This window comes from Schistocerca piceifrons, chromosome 1, assembly GCF_021461385.2.
Source record: "Schistocerca piceifrons isolate TAMUIC-IGC-003096 chromosome 1, iqSchPice1.1, whole genome shotgun sequence".
Classification (NCBI taxonomy): domain Eukaryota; kingdom Metazoa; phylum Arthropoda; class Insecta; order Orthoptera; family Acrididae; genus Schistocerca; species Schistocerca piceifrons.
The window spans coordinates 681,735,914-681,758,271 of NC_060138.1; the positions used below are offsets into that span (position 1 = coordinate 681,735,914).

The 22,358-nt window shown below is 38.8% G+C and overlaps 1 protein-coding gene across 1 annotated transcript in view; it reads left to right on the forward strand.

Annotated features, from left to right (window-relative positions):
• LOC124709013 (odorant receptor Or2-like) overlaps window positions 1-22,358 on the forward strand; it is a 161,627-nt gene that overhangs the window by 103,011 nt on the left and 36,258 nt on the right. The window contains exon 4 of the mRNA XM_047240658.1: window positions 8,129-8,230. Within this exon, the coding sequence (XP_047096614.1) occupies window positions 8,129-8,230 (102 nt within the window). The remainder of the gene's footprint in view (window positions 1-8,128; window positions 8,231-22,358) is intronic.

Consider the following 22,358-nt stretch of genomic DNA (forward strand, 5'->3'; position numbering starts at 1 on the left):
TTTTTATTCCTTAGTAAGCCATGGCTTTTTACATGGTTTCTTACAATTATATTTCACTGTTTCCCTGGGGAAACTGTTTTCAAATATACTCACAAAGGCAACATGAAATAGATTAAATTTTAAATTAGCATTAGGTCCCCTGTACACATCATCTCAATCTAACTGTTGCAAGCTTTCCCTAAAATAATGAATTGTTAAATCGTTAACTGTTTTGGAATACTCTTTTGCATTATTGTATGGAGCTATATCATAAACTGTAACTAGCTGTGCATCATGATCAGACGGACCATTCTTAACAGGAAAAGTTTTATTTGATTAAGTTTATCTTGGTCTATGAAAACATTATCTGTGTGCTGCTTTCCTGTACCACCGGAGTAGGTAAATCAATAATTGATGTCAGATTGAAAGAGCCAAGTAATACTTCAAGGTCAAGCTTTCTATTGGACTCCTTCAGAAAATCTGTATTGAAATCTCCACAAACAATAATTTGCTTTCTTCTGTATGACAGATAGCACAACAAAGAATCCAAGTTATTCAAAAATAGTTGAAAACTTCCCATTGGGGACCTATACACGGCTACAATTAAGTGCCATTACTTAATTTAAGCTCACACACACATGTTTCTATATGCTGCTCTACGCAAATTTTTTTAGTTTCCAATTTTTCCACACTATGACAGATTTTTACGTATATGACAACTCCTCTTATCTCCATAGTGTCCTACTTACACGTGCTAAAAGCTTATATCCACCAACATTTACCATTTCCATACCTGTGACTATATGATGTTCAGACAAGCATAGTACATCTATTCCACCCTCAGTTTCTAAATCTTCTCAACAAACAAGAAGCTCATCTACTTTGTTTTTTAATCCCCTGATATTCTGATGCAGTATACTAACATTATTTTCCACTGTGTTTTTATGAGAATCCTGTGACATACTAACATTATTTTTCTCTGTACTGTTATAAGATATTGTGATATTTTAACATCTCTAGTATCAGCCTGTCTGAATTTCTCATTAAGCTTAATTTAAATCAATGTTGGATGGTTGGACTCCGATCTTAGTCTAAAAAAGTAGTCCCATGAGTTTCAGTGCCACCCATTAAATATTTTGCTATCATCTCAGCCAGTTTATCCTTCCACTTCCTATTGAGATGCAGGCCATGTCTTGTGAAGACCCACCTACCAATAGCATCAACAGGAACCAAACCTATGCCTGACAAAGTAGCCACGCGAAGCAGCTCTTCTAGCTCCACATTGTCGCTGCTGACAGAACTGTTCAGTTGGGGCCTATCATACGACGTGAAAGCAGGAATCAAGCCAACATTTCTATGGTTCGCTACAGATGCTATTTTTACTAGGTGACACTCAATGAGTTCCTCTCAAACCACGATTCCAAACGGTGCTTCAGTATCCTTTCCAATGTTTTAAATACGCAAGAAGAAAGATTGGTGGGACGGTATGAACCTCCCAAACCGGGGTCTTTGCCGGGCTTGCGTGTGGGAACAATTACGTAAGTGCCTAGTTCCCTTAAATGATTGCAGATGTCGAGCAATATGTGTAAGGCTTTGTCCGGCATTTTCTAGTGGATGTCGTCAAATCCTAGAAAAGCACTGCTGGTACCTTTCTAGACGTTCCGCAGTTCTGTGAACTGAAATGGAGTCAGTAAGGACTGCGTCGATCCCAGGAACGAAGGAGAAGCAGCATCTGCGGTTGGCAGTGATTCAGGGATGACCGATGGGATCTCGACGATTTGTGCGAAGTCATCAACCTTTACTCAATGGGGATTTGTTTCGGAATTTGCATATGGTGGAGCAAACCGATGACAACGGAGTTTCTCTGCCGAGTGTCTCACAAAATTGTATCCAAGATTGTTGTTTTCTCTGCTTCTGGTGGCGGCGGCCACCTGTTGGTAATTGAGAAAATTCGTCCAGGTGCGTTCTCTTTTATACATGCTGTAAGTTAGCTTTCATTTAGGAACTTGTCTTGAGCAGTCTTGATTCCATCATGGAACTAAAAGATCTTTCGGACTTCGGATCGGTTTGACTTGGCATTTGGAAAACACAGCCACCCTATTTGGTAGGGGAATGACCGGATTGTAACGTTCGTCTTCGGGTCCGTGCAGTAAACCTGCTTCAATATGTTCCTTGATATATGTTTTATACGCCTTCCAGTCTGTTTTGCACGTGTTCCGTTTTGGTGACGGCATGTATGTAGTTGGTTCAATATCATTGATCATATTATTCGAATAACAAAATGACCAGACCCCAGCGGGCAGTAGCAGATCTCCTACTTAAATTCTTAGGAGATATTCGAAGAACGTAAGGTGATATCTATTGCAGACGAGCGTCTTCGAGGCGCCGAGATGAGAGGCAATAGTTGTTCAGAATAAATAAATTGAATTCTTCTGTAATGTCGAAAATAGCTGCTCCATGTCTATCGTCCATCTCGCATACACAGGTCGTATGGTACGCATCGAAGTCTTCATAAAACAGAAGAGGGGGTCGAGCTGATTAACCAGTGTGTGCCACTCATCAGTTTCGATTATCTTCTTGGAGGGCAGTATAGTGTCGCTATGGAGAGGTGTAAAGTCTTGAAGCGCGTGCGCATCGCTGAAGCCTAAAAGCCATTTGCGTGTGGTCGACGTATCTAGCAGAAGCAGGAAATGAGAATCGGACGAACAATGCAACTCTGCGTTTTTCGTCGTGTCTGCCTTCCTCAAAAATCTGGAACCCTTGGAGAGAGGACAATGAATGTGTTTTAAATCAAGTTTCTGGGATATCTGCAATGTTTATGTCTTGCGAAAGTAATTCTGTTTGCAGGGTTTCTCTCTTGAAAATGACCGTCCTGGCATTAATCGCCATTTTGCTGAGTCAGAGTTTCCAGTAACATCTGGATTATTGCTGTAGAATCGTCTGGTCCTTGCGGTGCCGTTTGGATTCGTGAATGATCTGTGTGATAGGGATGAAAAGTTTGTCTTGCAATGTGACACTGATTGGACTGTCAGCCTGTTTCCATCCCCGGAGTGGAAATTCCGTTACGAGAGCTGTTCAGCGACATGGTGGTGTTGCGGTGAGTGCGGTTTGCTGAGGATCGGTCTCAGTGGCAGGGTGTTCGGGTGCAGAGGTGGTGGTGGCGTCCATCGGGGGGGGGGGAGTGGCGCGGGGGGCGAGCGGCCTGGCGTCGCTGCTTTGTGCCTGTGTATCTGTGCGGCTGAGCCGGCAGAGCTGGAATCATCATGCAGGGGTGGAGGAGAGTGCACTGATTCGGCACACGGTCTATATGAGACAGCTGTCTCGGCTCCCACGAAAGTTACGCCTTGCCTAGTAGCGACTTCCTTAACGTAACTCTGTCGCGCGTACTCTGGGCACTCCCGGTTTACCGCTTCGTGCGCCTGTTGCGATGTAAACACCGCGGCTGAGTGGTGGGGCAGTCGGCTCGCGCATGATTTCCACCACATTTGGCGCATCGTATGGCTGAGCAGCACTGGCTGTTTACATGATTAAGTCTGAGACAGTTAAAACGTCGCCGCACAATATGTATCCACTGGGCAACGCATAATGCAAAACTGGAACGGAGTCTGCGAGTACTTTCAAAGCAAACTGAACCACAAACGTGCCAAATGGTGTGATAGTGGTAATTCCGTCCTTTATCACCTTTTTCGACATGCGCCTGACATGGAAGACGGTATAGGGTGAAACTATCAAATGCAAGAGTTCTTCCTCACTTAAGCTGTTGTCAACTTTTCTGCCTACATCCCGGCGCGTGAAGACGTGACTTTATATTTAGGCCTCCAGTTGATGAGCCGAAAATACCGGGGATTCTACCAGTAAGTTAGCTGTTCTGGGAGAGTTAAGTTCGATTTTGATTCTGCTCCGTCCTATTGATAAGGTATTCTTTGTGTCTTGCCTACACTCTGAGTTTGTTACGTAGACAAGTTTTCCAATTGCCATCGGATGCAGCCTATTAACGTTTCCTGTACGTCCTTCCACATATGTACAGAAAGGGCCAATGCCATTGTCTTATAACTTTTATTTTTATTCATTGCATAAACTGACCGACGGGAGAGAACAGCATTGTTTGTATCACGAGTCTGTGCAACACTAGAACAGCTCGACAAGTACAGGTTCAGGGATGGGTCTACAGCTGCGGGGCTCTCTAATGGCAAAGCGTTATCTACGCACTGCTGCGATAAGCTGGCTACTTCCCTTATTTGGTTGTTGTACTGCTCCACGGCGATTGTTGCTCGCTCGTCTCTCTTCTGTTCTTCCTCATACTCCGAGATCCGCTTCTGCACGGTACCCGAAGCACCGGGCTCGAATGATCGCTGAGAACTTCCATGGCCTCCGCGACCGCTGAGTGCAGTGGCTGCTGGCCAGCCGTCGAAATACACACGGCTGTCGGTAAAGGAGCCGGGTAGCCGCCCTCCTCGTTCGGCCAACTGCCCATGTTTAGAATAACTTCACGTGGCTCTTGTGCTAACTATTGCACCTTATCAACGTGTCGCCAAAAGAAGAATTTAGGTTTCCTCACAACTTAGCATGAACACAAGTGACTGAGCGACACTAGATAAGCAGATCGAAGTAAAAAACGCTCCGTGACTACAAGGGAGTTAACGCCTCGGAGTCTCGGTGCAGAATGACTACCATAAATAAGTGTAGACTACGTTAGCTTCCCTAGTAGGTTTGGTCAGTTTAGGGGGGTAGGACGTCAAGCGGGTCGACTTGGAGAAGGAGAGGCACCACAGGACATTTTAATTTCTACTGTCTATATCTTTACAAATAAATTCATAAAACTTTGAAAGCATGATCAGGAAGGATTCAGGATCATACTCATAGCAGTGGAAGCTCAAAAACGTAACAAAATAAATTTTTTTGTATGTGAAATTTCATCCTTTTTTCACTTACTACTGGCTGCATTTGTTGCTATAGATACACTTTTCTTCCGAAGTAAGAGAGATTACTCGATGAATTTAGCACAGCATATAAACTATGGTTACATGTGTATGAAACTCTAGAGTTTTTTAATTTATTTAAAAATGAATGAACTGTTACATTTTAAACTTCATGTTTAGAAAAAACTCAAATTTTATAGTTGATTATCTCAATTTTTACCACAGTTTTTAATACATTTGGAAAATTCTAGAGTTTCATACACCTGTAAGCACTGCTTGTATGCTGTGCAAAATTCATCGAAGAATATCTCTTACTTAGGAAGAATAGTGTAGCTACAGAAACAAATGCAGCCAGTAGTAAATGAAAAAATGATGAAATTTCACATGTAAAAAAAAGGTATTTTGCTATGTTTTTGAACTTCCACTGCTATGAGTGCGAGTCCTCAATCCTTCCTGGTCATGCTGACAAAGTTTTATGAATTTATTTGTAAAAGTATAGACAGTAGAAATTAAAATGTCCTGTGGTGCCTCTCCTGCTCCAAGTCGGCCCGTTTGACGTCCTACCCCCCTTAAGGTGCCCCAGTGTAATGGGTACGTTAGGTGTGTTGCATACCCATAGGGCATTACATCATAACGATTGTTTTCTTTATGTACGCGATCAGTGTCTTTCTAGCTTCCCCTAAAAATCAAAAGCGGCGAAACTCTAGAAATTGAGCGAGGATGTGTAAAGAGCTGGGAAACCTAGGAAACATTTTTGTTCTACATAGTCACCCTCCTGTCTTTTACTTAAGAATAAACAGTATTTACAGCAAAACTGAAACTGTGAACGTTTAATTCTTTTTTTCATTCCAAAATTTTTGATCTGTTACGTGAAAAAAGAGGGACGTTGTTGTAAAAGTTAAGAAAACAATACATATTTATTATGTAGCGCTAGAAAAGATGATTTCCTCAACTAAAAGGTGAAATTAAAAAGAAGCTGCAAAACAAAAACTTTCGCATTTATGAATAATAACAGGAAACTCTTGCCTTTGATCATGATGAAGAACGTTCTATTTAATACAAAATAACAACAATAATTATACGTTTTATGTAAACTTGACTTGTATCAAAAGTAATTGCATTGGGTATGTAAATGCACTGAAGCGATCAAATATTTTAATTGCTTATAAAATGCAATTTGTGTAATATAAGGACTAACACTGAAAGACGTGTTGTTCTAATTATACGCAAAACAAACGACCAAAGAAACAAATAGAAGTCGCCGGCTCTCATTGTCTCTCTTATACATTCAGTCATGTTGATTTCCCTACCAATTCTACTAATACCACCTATAATCCTTACTATTTCCTACATCGTTCATGTAGTGTATCAAAACTACCGAACCATAGTTTTGGTAGAGCCCAGCATTTATTTACTTGTTTACTATGTTTATATTAGTTTTTTTGGTCTTATTTTCTATTAATTCAAATATACACGTGTGTTTATTTCCATGCATTTACAGGTTAAAGCTAAAATAATAAGTACAACGTAATTTTAAATGAAAATACGTTTCTTCTAGCCCATTCGCGTAAGACAATGAACGTTTCACGATCTCATGTTACACAATTTAGTTACCGAATAAAATCGCCTCATACAAACTGTTAAACATCGTAAGAAATTAAGTATTCCTTCTAATAAATTCCACTTTAGAGCTGTTACATACGATGCCCCCATGAAGATACAGAATTCGCGTTTGGGGGGGGGGGGGGGGGGTAGCAACTAAATTTTGAGTTTAAATAGGATACCAGTGGAATATGGCTTCCTACCTGATTTGTAGCGCGTAAACGGCAGAAGTTTGTGTATTGTTAAGTTTCTTTGAGGATTTTTTGTAATTTGTAATTGCAAAATTTGCATCACATTCTGAATCGAGGATGGGGTGGGTTGCAGGTTTGTCAGCCGTTAAATTTGAAAGAGCATTCAGTTGTCTCACCAAATGAATTGTTGAACATATGGAAGAAACAGGAGAACGGCTCATTAGCAAACTGCAGAACCATTGACACCCAAACATTCACACTCGGTGCAATGTGTGTGTATAACAGGGGGCGGGTGTGCAGGGACGATTCGCTGAAATATGTTCCACTTTCTTTTGGTTCTAGGATCTCCTTTAAGTGAAAGCAAAATGGGATTACCTGTAACGATACTTTTTATAAAGTAAAACAGTTTTTATGGGCTCTTCTACCATACGGGCATTTCTCATTCGGAACACGTGTGTTAGTCACGAACGAAGAGGGGAGAAATTGTCGACTATGACGTAGCATAGCAGGGAAGCATAGCAATATAATGTGTTTGCATCAAAGCTGCATGTTCTGTAATATACGTTTCCACATTGCACGAGTGATGTAAAATGAATCCATAATTCAGCTCGCAATTGATAATTGATAATGGAAAGAAAGGGCTATGATTGACGGGTACATGACAAGAAAAATATTCGACTTGTAGTATAGTTTGTGTACGGTGGAAGAAAGGGCATTTTTACTGGCAAGTTGCTCAGAATTTCCCATTTCCTTTCAAGTTATATTTTTTGTTTCCAGTTGCTTCCGCCTTCATTAGTAATAATAATAATGTATTAGTTAGTTCTGGCTTACAGGACACTCTGCACTTTCAGAGTTATTGTAATTAAAACCAATTTCGTCCACCTTGCCTTCAGGACTATTACCTAGAAGAATTAGTGGTAGTATTAGTAGTAGTAGTAGTAGTAGCAGTCTTGTTTATCTGTGGATAGCGTTTACAAGGTTATTGGATATATCCGGCAAAAGAACAAAACAGAAATCAAATGTACGTCCAAAACATACAATATGGGAATAATAAAGTCAGCTTGCTTCCAGTCAGTGACTTTTTCCTCAGCAATCCATTCAGAATTTTGCAGGTTGCACATGTTTTTCAACACGTTCCCAAGCATCCTTCGTCAGTTCATGTTGCAGCTACGTTTAATCAGTATAGTCGGATGGTATTAAGCCTCATCTTCCCGAATATAAGGCTAATCTTTCAGAAGCAGTGTAACTTCTTTCCGTTTATCCTTTGTGTAGAGTACGGTTTTGTTCATACACTCTTGCAAAGAAGTTATTTCATAATGTAAACAGTAACGTCACTGCATAGTCTGTACAAACACCAAAGCACAATTGCAAAAGCTAGTGATCCACCACTCATTCATTTCCCTGCACCAATCAGGATGATACGTTTTCTCATTTCAGAATCCAGATGATGGTGGAGTGATCGAATGCATCCTCTTTCTACCAATCCCAGCTCTTCAGATATTCATCTACTGCTGGGCTGGACATGGTATAATGGAAGAAGTAAGTAAAAATGGATAACGTTCGTCAATATAAGTTACCAGACTAGCACTCATTTACTGCACAGCATATTCGTTTCTATTACAGCAGTGGTTCCCAACCTGGGGGTAATTGCCGCCTTAGTGGTGCAATGTAATTTTCTCAGAGATAAAAGCAAAAGGGTTCGTTTGCGTTTCGGTCACGAAATTAAGTTACTTTCAAAAGATTATTGCCGTTATCACTATTTCCCAACGGTATAATGCTCATTACATTAGTTGGGAATAATTACATATTTTAAATACTAACATTAATGTTTGATACAATGCGGTGGAGATTACAGCTTGTGAAACGAATGTATGACCATCATCTTCTTCACATAATCGACTCACTACACATATGTGTCGTTCTTTGTGTTGTGCATCTATGACAGTAAATTGACGACATATACACCACATATGTTTAAATGTTTGTCCATAATGCCTTCTACGAGCTATAAATATTCCCCACAATGCACGCAAAATTGCTTCACAATTCGCTTCGCAACAAAAAACGAACTAATCCACAGCAGACAACATCAGTAACTATGTAATGGCTACTACACTGTTGTAGCATCTACACGTTATTATTATTATTATTATTATTATTTCTTTCCTTTCTCAGACGTTATGTCTGGTTAAAAATGGAAAGTGACGCGGACCTTGATCAAGCATGACTTCCTCCTAACTGTACGGTATATGTTACATTGCATTTAGGAACTTTCGGGTAATTGAACATGTATCAATAATTACAGATTTCTGTAGTTGTATATATACGTTTGGATGTAGCTGTACTGCGTTGATGTACTGGTGGATATTGTGTGGTATGACTCCTGTAGTTGATAGTATAATTGGTATTATGTCAACTTTATCCTGATGCCACATGTCCTTGACTTCCTCAGCCAGTTGGATGTATTTTTCAATTTTTTCTCCTGTTTTCTTCTGTATATTTGTTGTATTGGGTATGGATATTTTGATTAGTTGTGTTAATTTCCTCTTTTAATTGGTGAGTATGATGTCAGGTTTGTTATGGTGTTGTTTTATCTGTTATAATGGTTCTGTTCCAGTATAATTTGTATTCATCATTCTCCAGTACATTTTTTGCTGCATACTTGTATGTCGGAACGTATTGTTGTATTAGTTTATGTTGTATGGCAAGTTGTTGATGTATTATTTTTGCTACATTGTCATGTCTTCTGGTGTATTCTGTATTTGCTAGTATTGTACATCCGCTTGTGATGTGATCTACTGTTTCTATTTGTTGTTTGCAAAGTCTGCATTTATCTGTTGTGGTATTGGGATCTTTAATGATATGCTTGCTGTAATATCTGGTGTTTATTGTTCGAGCCTGTATTGCAATCATGAATCCTTCTGTCTCACTGTATATATTATTATTATATTATATTACATTATATTATAATTATTATAATTATAATTACTATTATTATTATTATTAGTGGCAGTGGTCGCACACTAAGCATTGGCAGTCTTTCAGTTCCTGGCTTCTGGGAGTTCAGAAATGAAAACTCTAATTCCAGCAATTAAGTGATATACAAACAATAAGCATATTACGCACATTTTTTGAGAGTTGTAAGTAGCACTCATGATGCACTAAAAACTGCTCCATAATTCTATAAACAATATTGTTAGAAACAAGCAGAACAAACTGTCTCGTTTAGTCATTAGTTGGTAGTATAATAATACATCCACAAAAACTAAATATCATTGATCTTCCATCATTTGTGCCTGGGAGTAACACTTAGTAGGGACGTAAAGTGGGATGATCACATAGGTTCAATTGTGAGTGAAGCAGGTGGTAGACGTCGGTTTACTGTTAGAATACTGGGGAAACGCAATCAGTCTGCAAAGGAGAAGAGCAGCACGAATGGCCACAGGTTTGTTTGAGCCGCAGGAGAGGTCACAGAGATGCTGAAAGAACTCACATGGCAGACTGTCGAGGATAGACGGAAACTGTCCCGATAAAGTCTACTAACAAAGTTTCAAGAACTGGCTGTAAATGATGACTCTAGGAATGCACTACAGCCCCTACAAATCGTTCCCATAAAGATCGTGAGGGTAAGATTAGATTAATTGCAGGACACACAGAGGCACTGAAACTATCATTTTTCCGTGCTCCATACGTGAATGGAACGGGAAAAGACGTAACAACCGTACCCTCTACCATGCGCTTTACAGAGGTTCGCAAAGCATACGTGTAGATGTACATGTAGCTGTAGATTCATGCATCCTCCCATTACATCTTACAGCTGTTATCCGCAAGAATTTTATTCATCATGCTCTCCAGATTTGCTAGAGGATCAGTTGTATAGCCTGCACGTTCCCTCACATGATTTCTTTAGCGTGGTGCTGACTTTCACAATTTCTTTGTGCATCAGACATTCCTAATGCAAAGACGCTTTACTAACGTGTCATAGAGTCTGCGAAATCAGTCGAGACCGTCCACGGGTCTATGAAAGGGTGCACTGTCTATGATCCGACAGTTGTAAGCTGTCATATGGCGTTTTGATCATTAGTTCCGATTTTCTGGCTTGAGAACTTGGCAAAATGTTCTTTCATCTGGAACTCAAATACGAAGTGTTTTCAGCCATATTTTTCGGTGATCTAATTTCTTGTTTTAAGGTAAAATAATATGCCCCAAAGTTTGTAGAAGTGTTTCTGATAGGATGTAACTCTTTTTTGGCTGTCACTCCATGTTTATCCTACACGCAGAATATTTTTTTCTAGGACACAGTTTGCCATGCACTTACCTAGTACACTTCCAAGTATCCGTTTAGCATATGAATGAAGACGACAGTCCTTTTAGATGAACGAGATACAACTGTTGAGACACACTTGTACTACAAAGTTACCGGAACTGCTAGATGGCTTTCTGTTGTAGGGATAGATGTATGAAGAACACTGCTAGAGATAAGACAGGACCCATTTCATCTTCACTGTGGGTAACTTCTATACATAGGAGGTAACACACAGATTTTAGTTTTGATACTGAATTCAAGACAATAGTAGTTAAATACTATTCAGACTTCTTGTGATAAAACTAGTTGATGCGTTCTCAAATTCGTGGACATCTAGCTGAACGCGGTTTTTTGTGATTTCGGTACCGGAGGAGGATTTAACTCGTTGTTGTTTCTGTCATCATGTATCGACGGAGAAAATGAATTCTAGCTTAGTACATGGTATACAATATCACTTGCACATTATAATTTATTGATGACTAGTTTCTGATGTCAAGTATCCATTAACAAGTTTCAAATAGTGAGATTGAATACTACATACTACTTTCTGGCAGCTTACTGATGTTCGTTCCACAGTGGAAAATGTGGCATAGTCCCATCTTGACGTGATTCCAGGGCTCACGAGATTGCTAACTATGCCAGTAAGATTTAACAAATATGTGAGTGTCTAGGTGCACTATTAGCGTTGGTATTGTAGAAGAGAAACTTTAAAAAAAACGGAATCTAAGTTCCACTTTGGTGGGTGTAAAAGATAAGTAGATAAGCACTGCCGAACTATAAAGCACATTGTGGTGGAAGTAACACCCTGTTAGCCTGTGAACTGTGAGGAAATGCTTACGAGTGTGTGAGAATCTGACGGGTGTCTTGAATATGGTATTTGCCTGATTGTGCTGTGCGATTATGAAATCCGATGAGCTTAATATGTGTTTCGGTTCTTTTAGTACTAATGGACGGAAATCACAAATTGTAACAATTTTCCGTGGTGACTTTCAGTGTCACGGCGTAACACGGTTAGTAGAACAGTGCGCTGAAAGTAACTTGAGGACTGCCATTTGAATGGAACACACGGAAGCGCTCAGTGGAATCGCCACTTGCCGCGCGGAAACGATTCGTAATCTTACATTCCATTCATCTCACCCAATCCAGCAAACTATTCCATGTACGCCGACGACTGTTTTCAGTGTTTATGTAAGAATTGTACTATGTGTTCATTTTAACTTTATCGGTAGTTCAAACCCAGCTTTATTATACAAGGATATATGAAGCTTGAAAGCTTCTTTAATAAATGTTGTAACTGAAGTTTTCGTTTTTAAAAATGAATGAATGCTGGTGAGGTGTTTTGCAAAATTTCGAAAGCTGATTATACAGTTTACAACAACATTAATTACATATCAACTTATCGTTTCGATGACATTCGCTCTAAACCCGAAATTCCAAATTTCTTTCCGAAAGTTTCTAACATTCTGCGTGGTGTCTGTTTGTTCTAAGTCGTGTCTCCCTACCACTTTTGCGCAACGACTCTCCATGCGTGTTTTTCAGGGAATTGACTAGTTTGAACCTGGGACCTGTTGCTGGTAAGGAGACGCCAGATCACACATGACATGTAGAGTTCAGTGAGACTAGTGATGATATAATCAAATACTTAATGATTTCAGCGTCAGCTCCACTGCACTCCCTGTAAAAGAATCTTAATACTAACTAAATTTAGTGGAAGGGGTTCAAGGCTTTCCTATTTTTAGTTAGCTGGTAAAATAACGTCGAAAAAGCAATTAACTTTACCATTGGAAATTTTATTCTACTCACAAAACATTGTTTATAAATTGAACTATTGATAAAAGGAAATATTTTAATACAGGATGATAAAAACCAACTGCGTTCAACAAAAATGTGAACGAATATTCCCTGAATGGGTTTCCAAGTTCTACAATGGATCGAAGGATGACCTATGCCATATCACATCTATAATCTAGGTTTAAAATAAGTTTCATAAAAGAGAAAACTATCAAAATGGTCTACAGTGACCCTCAATTATCTTTAATTACTTATTTAAGTTGTTGTAAATTACAGTGACTGATGTGGCTTCTCAATAATTATATAACAGAAAAATCATCGCGTTTCAGATTTTAACTTGTGCAGCAAATGTGAATACTATGAGCTTTAATTGACGATCGACACTAGTATTACGCAAAAAGGGGGTATAACAGATGAGACTTCTGCAGTTCTGAGTGAAACCTTACGTGAGCTTATGTGGCACTGCATGCGTTCATTACCTTGTCGTTGGTTAGGCAGTGTCAGGGGGCGTCGGGCGGTGCAGCTCCACGCACCTTGCCATCTCGGAAGCAACTGTTCTCTAACCTCTCTTTACTACAATTTACCGAAGCTGGTTTAAGAAAAAGGTAACTGGCTGTGTTTTCAACTGACCAATCAGGGTCTCAATGTTAACCTTAAGCTCTGCCTACAAAAATTCCGTCTATCCAATGAGAAACGTTATACTTTTCGTGGTGGGGCAATGTTTTTAACGTTTGCAATGTAACAGAGACGCGTATAGTCTCACGCTAAAACTTGCAGCTGGTGTGGCCCTTTTAGTGTTATCGTAAGATCTATACTGTTCTTCTGGAGGGCTCTATCTTTTAAAATGAGCTGTGGCGTGGTCCTGGCGGTTGGCTGGAGACGTGGGTGTCCATCCCTTATCGTAAGGCCTTCTAGCTTAACACGGTTCTGATCTCGGCTTCTGTCCTCGTTTCTCCTCTCGGAACTGCGTCTGTTTCACGGTGGGAAGGTATGACATGCGATTAGGCGTTCTTGTGTTAGTCTGTGGTATTTCATTTGCTCACTTGTTGATCGTATTACTTTGATTAATTTAACGTCAGGATTGATTCGAAGCTATGTGACATACTGCCGGATTTTCTATCATGTCAGGGTTTTCATGGAAGGTGTTATATTTGCCTGACACCTTACATATCACTACCCTTCGAACTTAATTTCTGCACTGAAGTTAGGCAATGATTGAATCGTTGTCTAAGTCGGTCAAAAATTATTCCTTTATCTAAATTTTGCTGCCTACTGTTCAGCCACATTATTCTAGTTCTATGCTAGTTCGTAGTACCAATTTATATTTTTATGTTCTTCCACATTATTCTCAAAAATATGATTATACTCACAAGAGAAGAATATTTTAATGCTATTATCATTATTAATTTTTAATTATTTTCTTTCTTTATTTAAATGTGAAGTTTGTTTTTTAAGAAGTTTGTTACCGAGAGTGAGGAGTCTTTCACATAGATTTTCTTAGAAATATTTTTTTTTATAAATGTAGTAATTAAGTTAAACCTATTCCTAACACATATTCTAAATATCATGTACAAGTAAAATGTTTTAGTTTTTAGACACTCATTTCAACGTTGTTACACTAACAAATAAGAATTATTCCCAAGAATTGCTTTGACAAAGAAATAGACATACATAGGTATTGAGATACTATCCTAACAAATGGTACAAATGTAAAAAAAATGGGAAAACATCCGACAAGATAATTTTTTATTTTTTGTTTTTATAAGGAGAAAATAATTAAAATATAGTTATTCTTTTATTTCTATGAGGAGAAAATAAGTAGCATATAGTTTTAGTGTTTATTATGTCTTACTTTTGTTCTTTATACACTGTCCATTTCAGAACTAATGACTTATTTTTATCGATAGTCTATTTTTACTTAAGTCCATAGTCAATGACTGTTATTTTGTATATTATTAGCTGTCTGGTGTGCTTTACTTACTTAGTGTTTCACCTGTGTCTTTTGCACAATTCCTACATCACATGCTTTCACACATTTTCATTATCCTATGGATGTTTAGGCATGAGGTTGATGAATGTTTTTGCATGAAGTTGATGGACTTGAGCGAGATGGATGTGGGCAAGTATTTGATGTACAGATTAATTCGTAATTCCTTGTTGGCTTTGCAATGGTGCATTGTTGTTGTGGAGGTCCCATAATGGAATGGAGCTGTGAGTGTGGAATCTCGTGGTTTACTGGCTTTGTATGCGTGAAAGTCATCGCTATATGTCGCTGAAAGCTGTTCTTTTTCGTTGTAATACTTCGCAGACGACTAGTTTACAATAGGATAGGGTTTGAGAAGGTATGTTATCTATTTTTCACCAATCTTCTTTCTTGGTCTCAATCTTGCGAATCTTCAACTTCTGTTCTTCCTGCTTTATCTCTGCTTCTTACTTGATTCTTGGTTCTTCTCTGGGCAGGATATGGGAATATTTATTGATAACTAGTTGCTTTGAAGTTCTCCTCTTAGTAACAGTTTGATAAATAGTTTGGAGGTCTCATTTCTACTTTGTGGAAGTTTTCTTCAGTTTTGTGCACCAGCATGCTGTTTAATAGCATTAGTGTGACTTTTACACATATTTTTTGCCAGTGGTGGCTTGCCCAAGCAGTCTTCTCGTCAGGCCGTTTTTCGCTCGCTCCGCTGAGTGGGCGTCCCGGGACCCTTCTGGCCTTCTGTGTGTCTCTGTAGGGTTCCGCCACTCTGGGGTTCTGCTTAGCAGTAGATTTACTGCCGAATTTGGATACAAGTGCCCTTTGTTGGTCTTGCTGTCCTTTCCCTTCTCTCGATGCTTCTGCCTTGTAGGAATCGTGTCTTGCTAATTACATCCTTTTCTTTCTTGATACTTCTCTCATTGCAACTTGTGGGTCATTGCATCTGGTTCTTGTTGGAGTTTTTACAATGGTTCTTACAAAAAATTTTACTTATAATCATCTAACATATGTCTAGTACCTACATTGATTTACGCCATTTTTAAAAAGCTTTACAAATTTCGGCACCCTTTCCATGTTACAATTCTTAGATATAGTGAGTCTTAACTTCTACAAGAATCCTCAAATTCGTTTTTTATTTTTGTGTAGTGTCGTGGTGTATAGCATTTTAGTATTAGACTATCTACACTTTATCCCTTCACCTTAATCTATTCTACTATTGGTGTTATTTTTGTTTTTGTTTTTATTGAAACTACTTTCTTTTTCCCACATTCCTCTCTCTTCATTCTTCTTTCTCCTGACGATCTTATCTGCAACATAAACTTGAAATATTTTGCTAATTATTTACTTGAACTTCTTGAAATTTTTCATCAATTTCTTTATGGTCCTTAGCATGAGTTGAGGCTTTTCCCCCTTTTGTGGATACCATTCTAATTCTTCATCCTCTTTATCTCACATCATTCTTAATTGTTTGTTTATAACTGGTATTTCTTCTAATTTTAGCTTTTGCTCAAAGAGAAGTGTGACATTCCCGAATGTTACGCTACCTTTCCCCATATCTATTATCGCTCATCTCTCATTTAAAAAATCTGCACCTATAATCATATCTACAGTTAGTTTAGGTATAATTACGAAGTAGGCTTCGATCTTTTGACCTTGGCACGAAAGAGTTAACCTTGTTTGTCTCATAACTTCCGCAGCATTGTTTCTAATAGGACCTCTTACTTTAATCTTACATGTTTTCAGAACTGGCAATTGCTCATTGGCATTACACTGCATGAATAAATTTTCTGAGATCGTGGTCAGTTCACTTCCGCTATCAGTTACAATATTGACTGGGATATGTTTTACCATGGCCTTCACAACTGGTTGAATTTGAAAGGGTTGGTTCTGTTCTTCTTCTTCTTTCGTTTTCACGTGCGCTTCGTCTTTTTCTTGCGTCATCTTCCGAAAATATAAACTCTAGTTCCCTTAGAATTCCTTTAAATGCTTCGATGTCATTGCCTCCGCGCCCTACTAATAACTGCTGGTATTTCAATGGTAATTTTTCTTTGCCATTACTTCGAAAAATTTCACGGGACTCTTCTCTCCTAAATTTTCAAATTCTGTAATAATTCGTACTTCACTCTGTTCTGTGCTTCGCTGGACCAATATGGTGAGAGAAACTTCTCTCTGAAATCTTCGTACGATCGGCATGTCGCTGCAACATTCTGCATGGTTTCTACGACTGTTTCTGACATGTGTGCACATATAAAGTCTTATTTGTGTGCTAGCGTCCAGTGTTCTGGTAATCCCACTCTAATTTGATCAATAAAAGTTCGTGGATGTAATGAGTTTCCTTCTCGAAAGTATTAAAATTTTCTGACTGTGAGGAAATGATCGTTGTCGTACTTCGTCATGGTTCCATATGAAATTCGCGATTCTTCGCCACTTTTGTTTCTGATCATTTCTCCCATCGTTCTTTCCGATTGTGGTGGATCCATTGGATATTGTCCACTGTAACTTTCGCCTACCCTTGCGTAATATCGTTGAAGTGGTACGCAATAATTTTCTTCCATCGGTTGTGAACCAGTAGGTGAATGCATTGCACTGTATTCTTCGTGACCTGGCTTTCCATTGTCACGTATTGGTTCGGTATCTTGTCTGGCTAACCTTGCCGCTTCATTGCACAATCCAAACTGTCTTGAAACATACATTTGTGGTTCTGCATGTGTTTGTGGTGCCGTTTGTTCATCAAGAATTTCGAAACGTGTCTGTTGCTGTGCAGGCTGTTTGATTTCACGTACGTTACTCTCCGCCTGTGACTGGAATCGCAAATGCATGATATCTTCGTTATTTGCTTGTTTTTCCGGTGCTGTTACAGGTACGGATGTGGTTGCAGACTCAGTGCTTGTTCGATCCTGTTCACTACGCTCTTCAATGGTTTGCAACAACTCTGTTACAATTTCTGAAATTGTTGCTTCGTTTGCGTTTCTATTTTGGCTATGCGATTATCACATCTTTTCAGCGCTGCTTTTGTCATACGTTTGTGTAACACACTGTTTTCAACAATTTCACGCGCTGTACCTGCTGATTGTCTAGTAATTTATCTGTTTCTCTAGCTTCTTGACTTCTCCCTGGGTGTTGTTACGTAATGTTTTGATCTCGTCCTGAATGTCATTACGCAATATTTGTACGTCCGATTGTACCTTGTCAATGTCTGTTCTCAGTTGATTGTGACCTGTTATTAAGTTTCCTATCACTTCTCGAGATTCTTTTGCCTCGTCTTCAATATAACAGGTGTAACTGAATTTTTTTGTTTTGTTCTTTAATCTCACGCATTTGTTTCATGGTTTCTGCAATTTGTTTCGTCGTTTCTGCATTCTGAATTTTAATTTGGTTCGCAATTTCTTTATTTTGTCTTGTCATGGTTTCGTCATTTGTTGTAATAATTCTGCCAGATTGGTCGGTCCTATTGCGTTTTCTTCTGGTATCCTACGCCCTGTATTTTCGCCCAAGTGTTGGTTCGCAACCGATTGCAGTGAACTGTGCAGTGACATGTTTCTGCTCGAATTCCTTGTAGTCTATGGTGAAGGAGCTCTGATTACTTGTACTATGGGTTCTACGTATTCAAGACGAAAGTTAGAATCCTCATCGACTGTCTCTCTACTTTCCTGCTCCTCTGTCGTATGCTGACCTACGTTTTCTATGCCTTGGCATGCATTATTCTCGTTATGGTGCGTTATCTGTCCTATTTCTCGCGGTACTGCATCGTCTGTTGTACTGTCCTCTATTCTCTGTCCGTTTTTATGCTGGGTCTCTACCTCAATTTGGTCAATGTCTCGATCTGCCATTGCTTATCTTTCCTATTCCGTTATTTCCTGTTTTAAAAGCAATTCACGCGCCCTACCTCGCGTTAACATGCGCTCATACGATCTCACGCGTTTCATAAACTTTTTGCACACACGACTTGAAACTTATTATACCCAAGACTGCCAATCCGTTCACTTACATGTTGGATCAGAACCAACTTGTCAACGATGTATCCGCCACCTGTGCGCTTGCATTGGAGAGAAAACTTTATTCTAACAATATTAAAATTCATAACATAATTATGCTATTGTCTCTGCTAGATTGTCTCACTTTCTATTGAATACTTTCTTACTATCTATCGCTGCAGCTATTGCTTTCGACTATTTATGCCTTTCAAAAAAATTTTTTTATGACGAAAATTTTTGAACAAGATATTTTTCTGTCCTAGTTGGGCATGTGGTCGACCTTCAATCATGGTATTTTACCATCCTGGCAGGGTCGCCATTCTCTAGCATTCTGCATGGTGTCTGTTTGTTCGAAGTCGTGTCTCCCTACCACTTCGCGCAATGACTCTCTGAGTGTGTTTTTTAGGGAATTGACTAGTTTGAACCTGGGACCTGTTGCTGGTAAGGAGACGCCAGATCACACATGACATGTAGAGTTCAGTGAGACTAGTGATGATATAATCAAATACTTAATGATTTCAGCGTCAGCTCCACTGCACTCCCTGTAAAAGAATCTTAATACTAACCAAATTTAGTGGAAGGGGTTCAAGGCTTTCCTATTTTTAGTTAGCTGGTAAAATAACGTCGAAAAAGCAATTAACTTTACCATTGGAAATTTTATTCTACTCACAAAACATTGTTTATAAATTGAACTATTGATAAAAGGAAATATTTTAATACAGGATGATAAAAACCAACTGCGTTCAACAAAAATGTGAACGAATATTCCCTGAATGGGTTTCCAAGTTCTACAATGGATCGAAGGATGACCTGTGCCATATCACATCTATAATCTAGGTTTAAAATAAGTTTCATAAAAGAGAAAACTATCAAAATGGTCTACAGTGACCCTCAATTATCTTTAATTACTTATTTAAGTTGTTGTAAATTACAGTGACTGATGTGGCTTCTCAATAATTATATAACAGAAAAATCATCGCGTTTCAGATTTTAACTTGTGCAGCAAATGTGAATACTATGAGCTTTAATTGACGATCGACACTAGTATTACGCAAAAAGGGGGTATAACAGATGAGACTTCTGCAGTTCTGAGTGAAACCTTACGTGAGCTTATGTGGCACTGCATGCGTTCATTACCTTGTCGTTGGTTAGGCAGTGTCAGGGGGCGTCGGGCGGTGCAGCTCCACGCACCTTGCCATCTCGGAAGCAACTGTTCTCTAACCTCTCTTTACTACAATTTACCGAAGCTGGTTTAAGAAAAAGGTAACTGGCTGTGTTTTCAACTGACCAATCAGGGTCTCAATGTTAACCTTAAGCTCTGCCTACAAAAATTCCGTCTATCCAATGAGAAACGTTATACTTTTCGTGGTGGGGCAATGTTTTTAACGTTTGCAATGTAACAGAGACGTGTATAGTCTCACGCTAAAACTTGCAGCTGGTGTGGCCCTTTTAGTGTTATCGTAAGATCTATACTGTTCTTCTGGAGGGCTCTATCTTTTAAAATGAGCTGTGGCGTGGTCCTGGCGGTTGGCTGGAGACGTGGGTGTCCATCCCTTATCGTAAGGCCTTCTAGCTTAACACGGTTCTGATCTCGGCTTCTGTCCTCGTTTCTCCTCTCGGAACTGCGTCTGTTTCACGGTGGGAAGGTATGACATGCGATTAGGCGTTCTTGTGTTAGTCTGTGGTATTTCATTTGCTCACTTGTTGATCGTATTACTTTGATTAATTTAACGTCAGGATTGATTCGAAGCTATGTGACATACTGCCGGATTTTCTATCATGTCAGGGTTTTCATGGAAGGTGTTATATTTGCCTGACACCTTACATATCACCACCCTTCGAACTTAATTTCTGCACTGAAGTTAGGCAATGATTGAATCGTTGTCTAAGTCGGTCAAAAATTATTCCTTTATCTAAATTTTGCTGCCTACTGTTCAGCCACATTATTCTAGTTCTATGCTAGTTCGTAGTACCAATTTATATTTTTATGTTCTTCCACATTATTCTCAAAAATATGATTATACTCACAAGAGAAGAATATTTTAATGCTATTATCATTATTAATTTTTAATTATTTTCTTTCTTTATTTAAATGTGAAGTTTGTTTTTTAAGAAGTTTGTTACCGAGAGTGAGGAGTCTTTCACATAGATTTTCTTAGAAATATTTTTTTTTATAAATGTAGTAATTAAGTTAAACCTATTCCTAACACATATTCTAAATATCATGTACAAGTAAAATGTTTTAGTTTTTAGACACTCATTTCAACGTTGTTACACTAACAAATAAGAATTATTCCCAAGAATTGCTTTGACAAAGAAATAGACATACATAGGTATTGAGATACTATCCTAACAAATGGTACAAATGTAAAAAAAATGGGAAAACATCCGACAAGATAATTTTTTATTTTTTGTTTTTATAAGGAGAAAATAATTAAAATATAGTTATTCTTTTATTTCTATGAGGAGAAAATAAGTAGCATATAGTTTTAGTGTTTATTATGTCTTACTTTTGTTCTTTATACACTGTCCATTTCAGAACTAATGACTTATTTTTATCGATAGTCTATTTTTACTTAAGTCCATAGTCAATGACTGTTATTTTGTATATTATTAGCTGTCTGGTGTGCTTTACTTACTTAGTGTTTCACCTGTGTCTTTTGCACAATTCCTACATCACATGCTTTCACACATTTTCATTATCCTATGGATGTTTAGGCATGAGGTTGATGAATGTTTTTGCATGAAGTTGATGGACTTGAGCGAGATGGATGTGGGCAAGTATTTGATGTACAGATTAATTCGTAATTCCTTGTTGGCTTTGCAATGGTGCATTGTTGTTGTGGAGGTCCCATAATGGAATGGAGCTGTGAGTGTGGAATCTCGTGGTTTACTGGCTTTGTATGCGTGAAAGTCATCGCTATATGTCGCTGAAAGCTGTTCTTTTTCGTTGTAATACTTCGCAGACGACTAGTTTACAATAGGATAGGGTTTGAGAAGGTATGTTATCTATTTTTCACCAATCTTCTTTCTTGGTCTCAATCTTGCGAATCTTCAACTTCTGTTCTTCCTGCTTTATCTCTGCTTCTTACTTGATTCTTGGTTCTTCTCTGGGCAGGATATGGGAATATTTATTGATAACTAGTTGCTTTGAAGTTCTCCTCTTAGTAACAGTTTGATAAATAGTTTGGAGGTCTCATTTCTACTTTGTGGAAGTTTTCTTCAGTTTTGTGCACCAGCATGCTGTTTAATAGCATTAGTGTGACTTTTACACATATTTTTTGCCAGTGGTGGCTTGCCCAAGCAGTCTTCTCGTCAGGCCGTTTTTCGCTCGCTCCGCTGAGTGGGCGTCCCGGGACCCTTCTGGCCTTCTGTGTGTCTCTGTAGGGTTCCGCCACTCTGGGGTTCTGCTTAGCAGTAGATTTACTGCCGAATTTGGATACAAGTGCCCTTTGTTGGTCTTGCTGTCCTTTCCCTTCTCTCGATGCTTCTGCCTTGTAGGAATCGTGTCTTGCTAATTACATCCTTTTCTTTCTTGATACTTCTCTCATTGCAACTTGTGGGTCATTGCATCTGGTTCTTGTTGGAGTTTTTACAATGGTTCTTACAAAAAATTTTACTTAT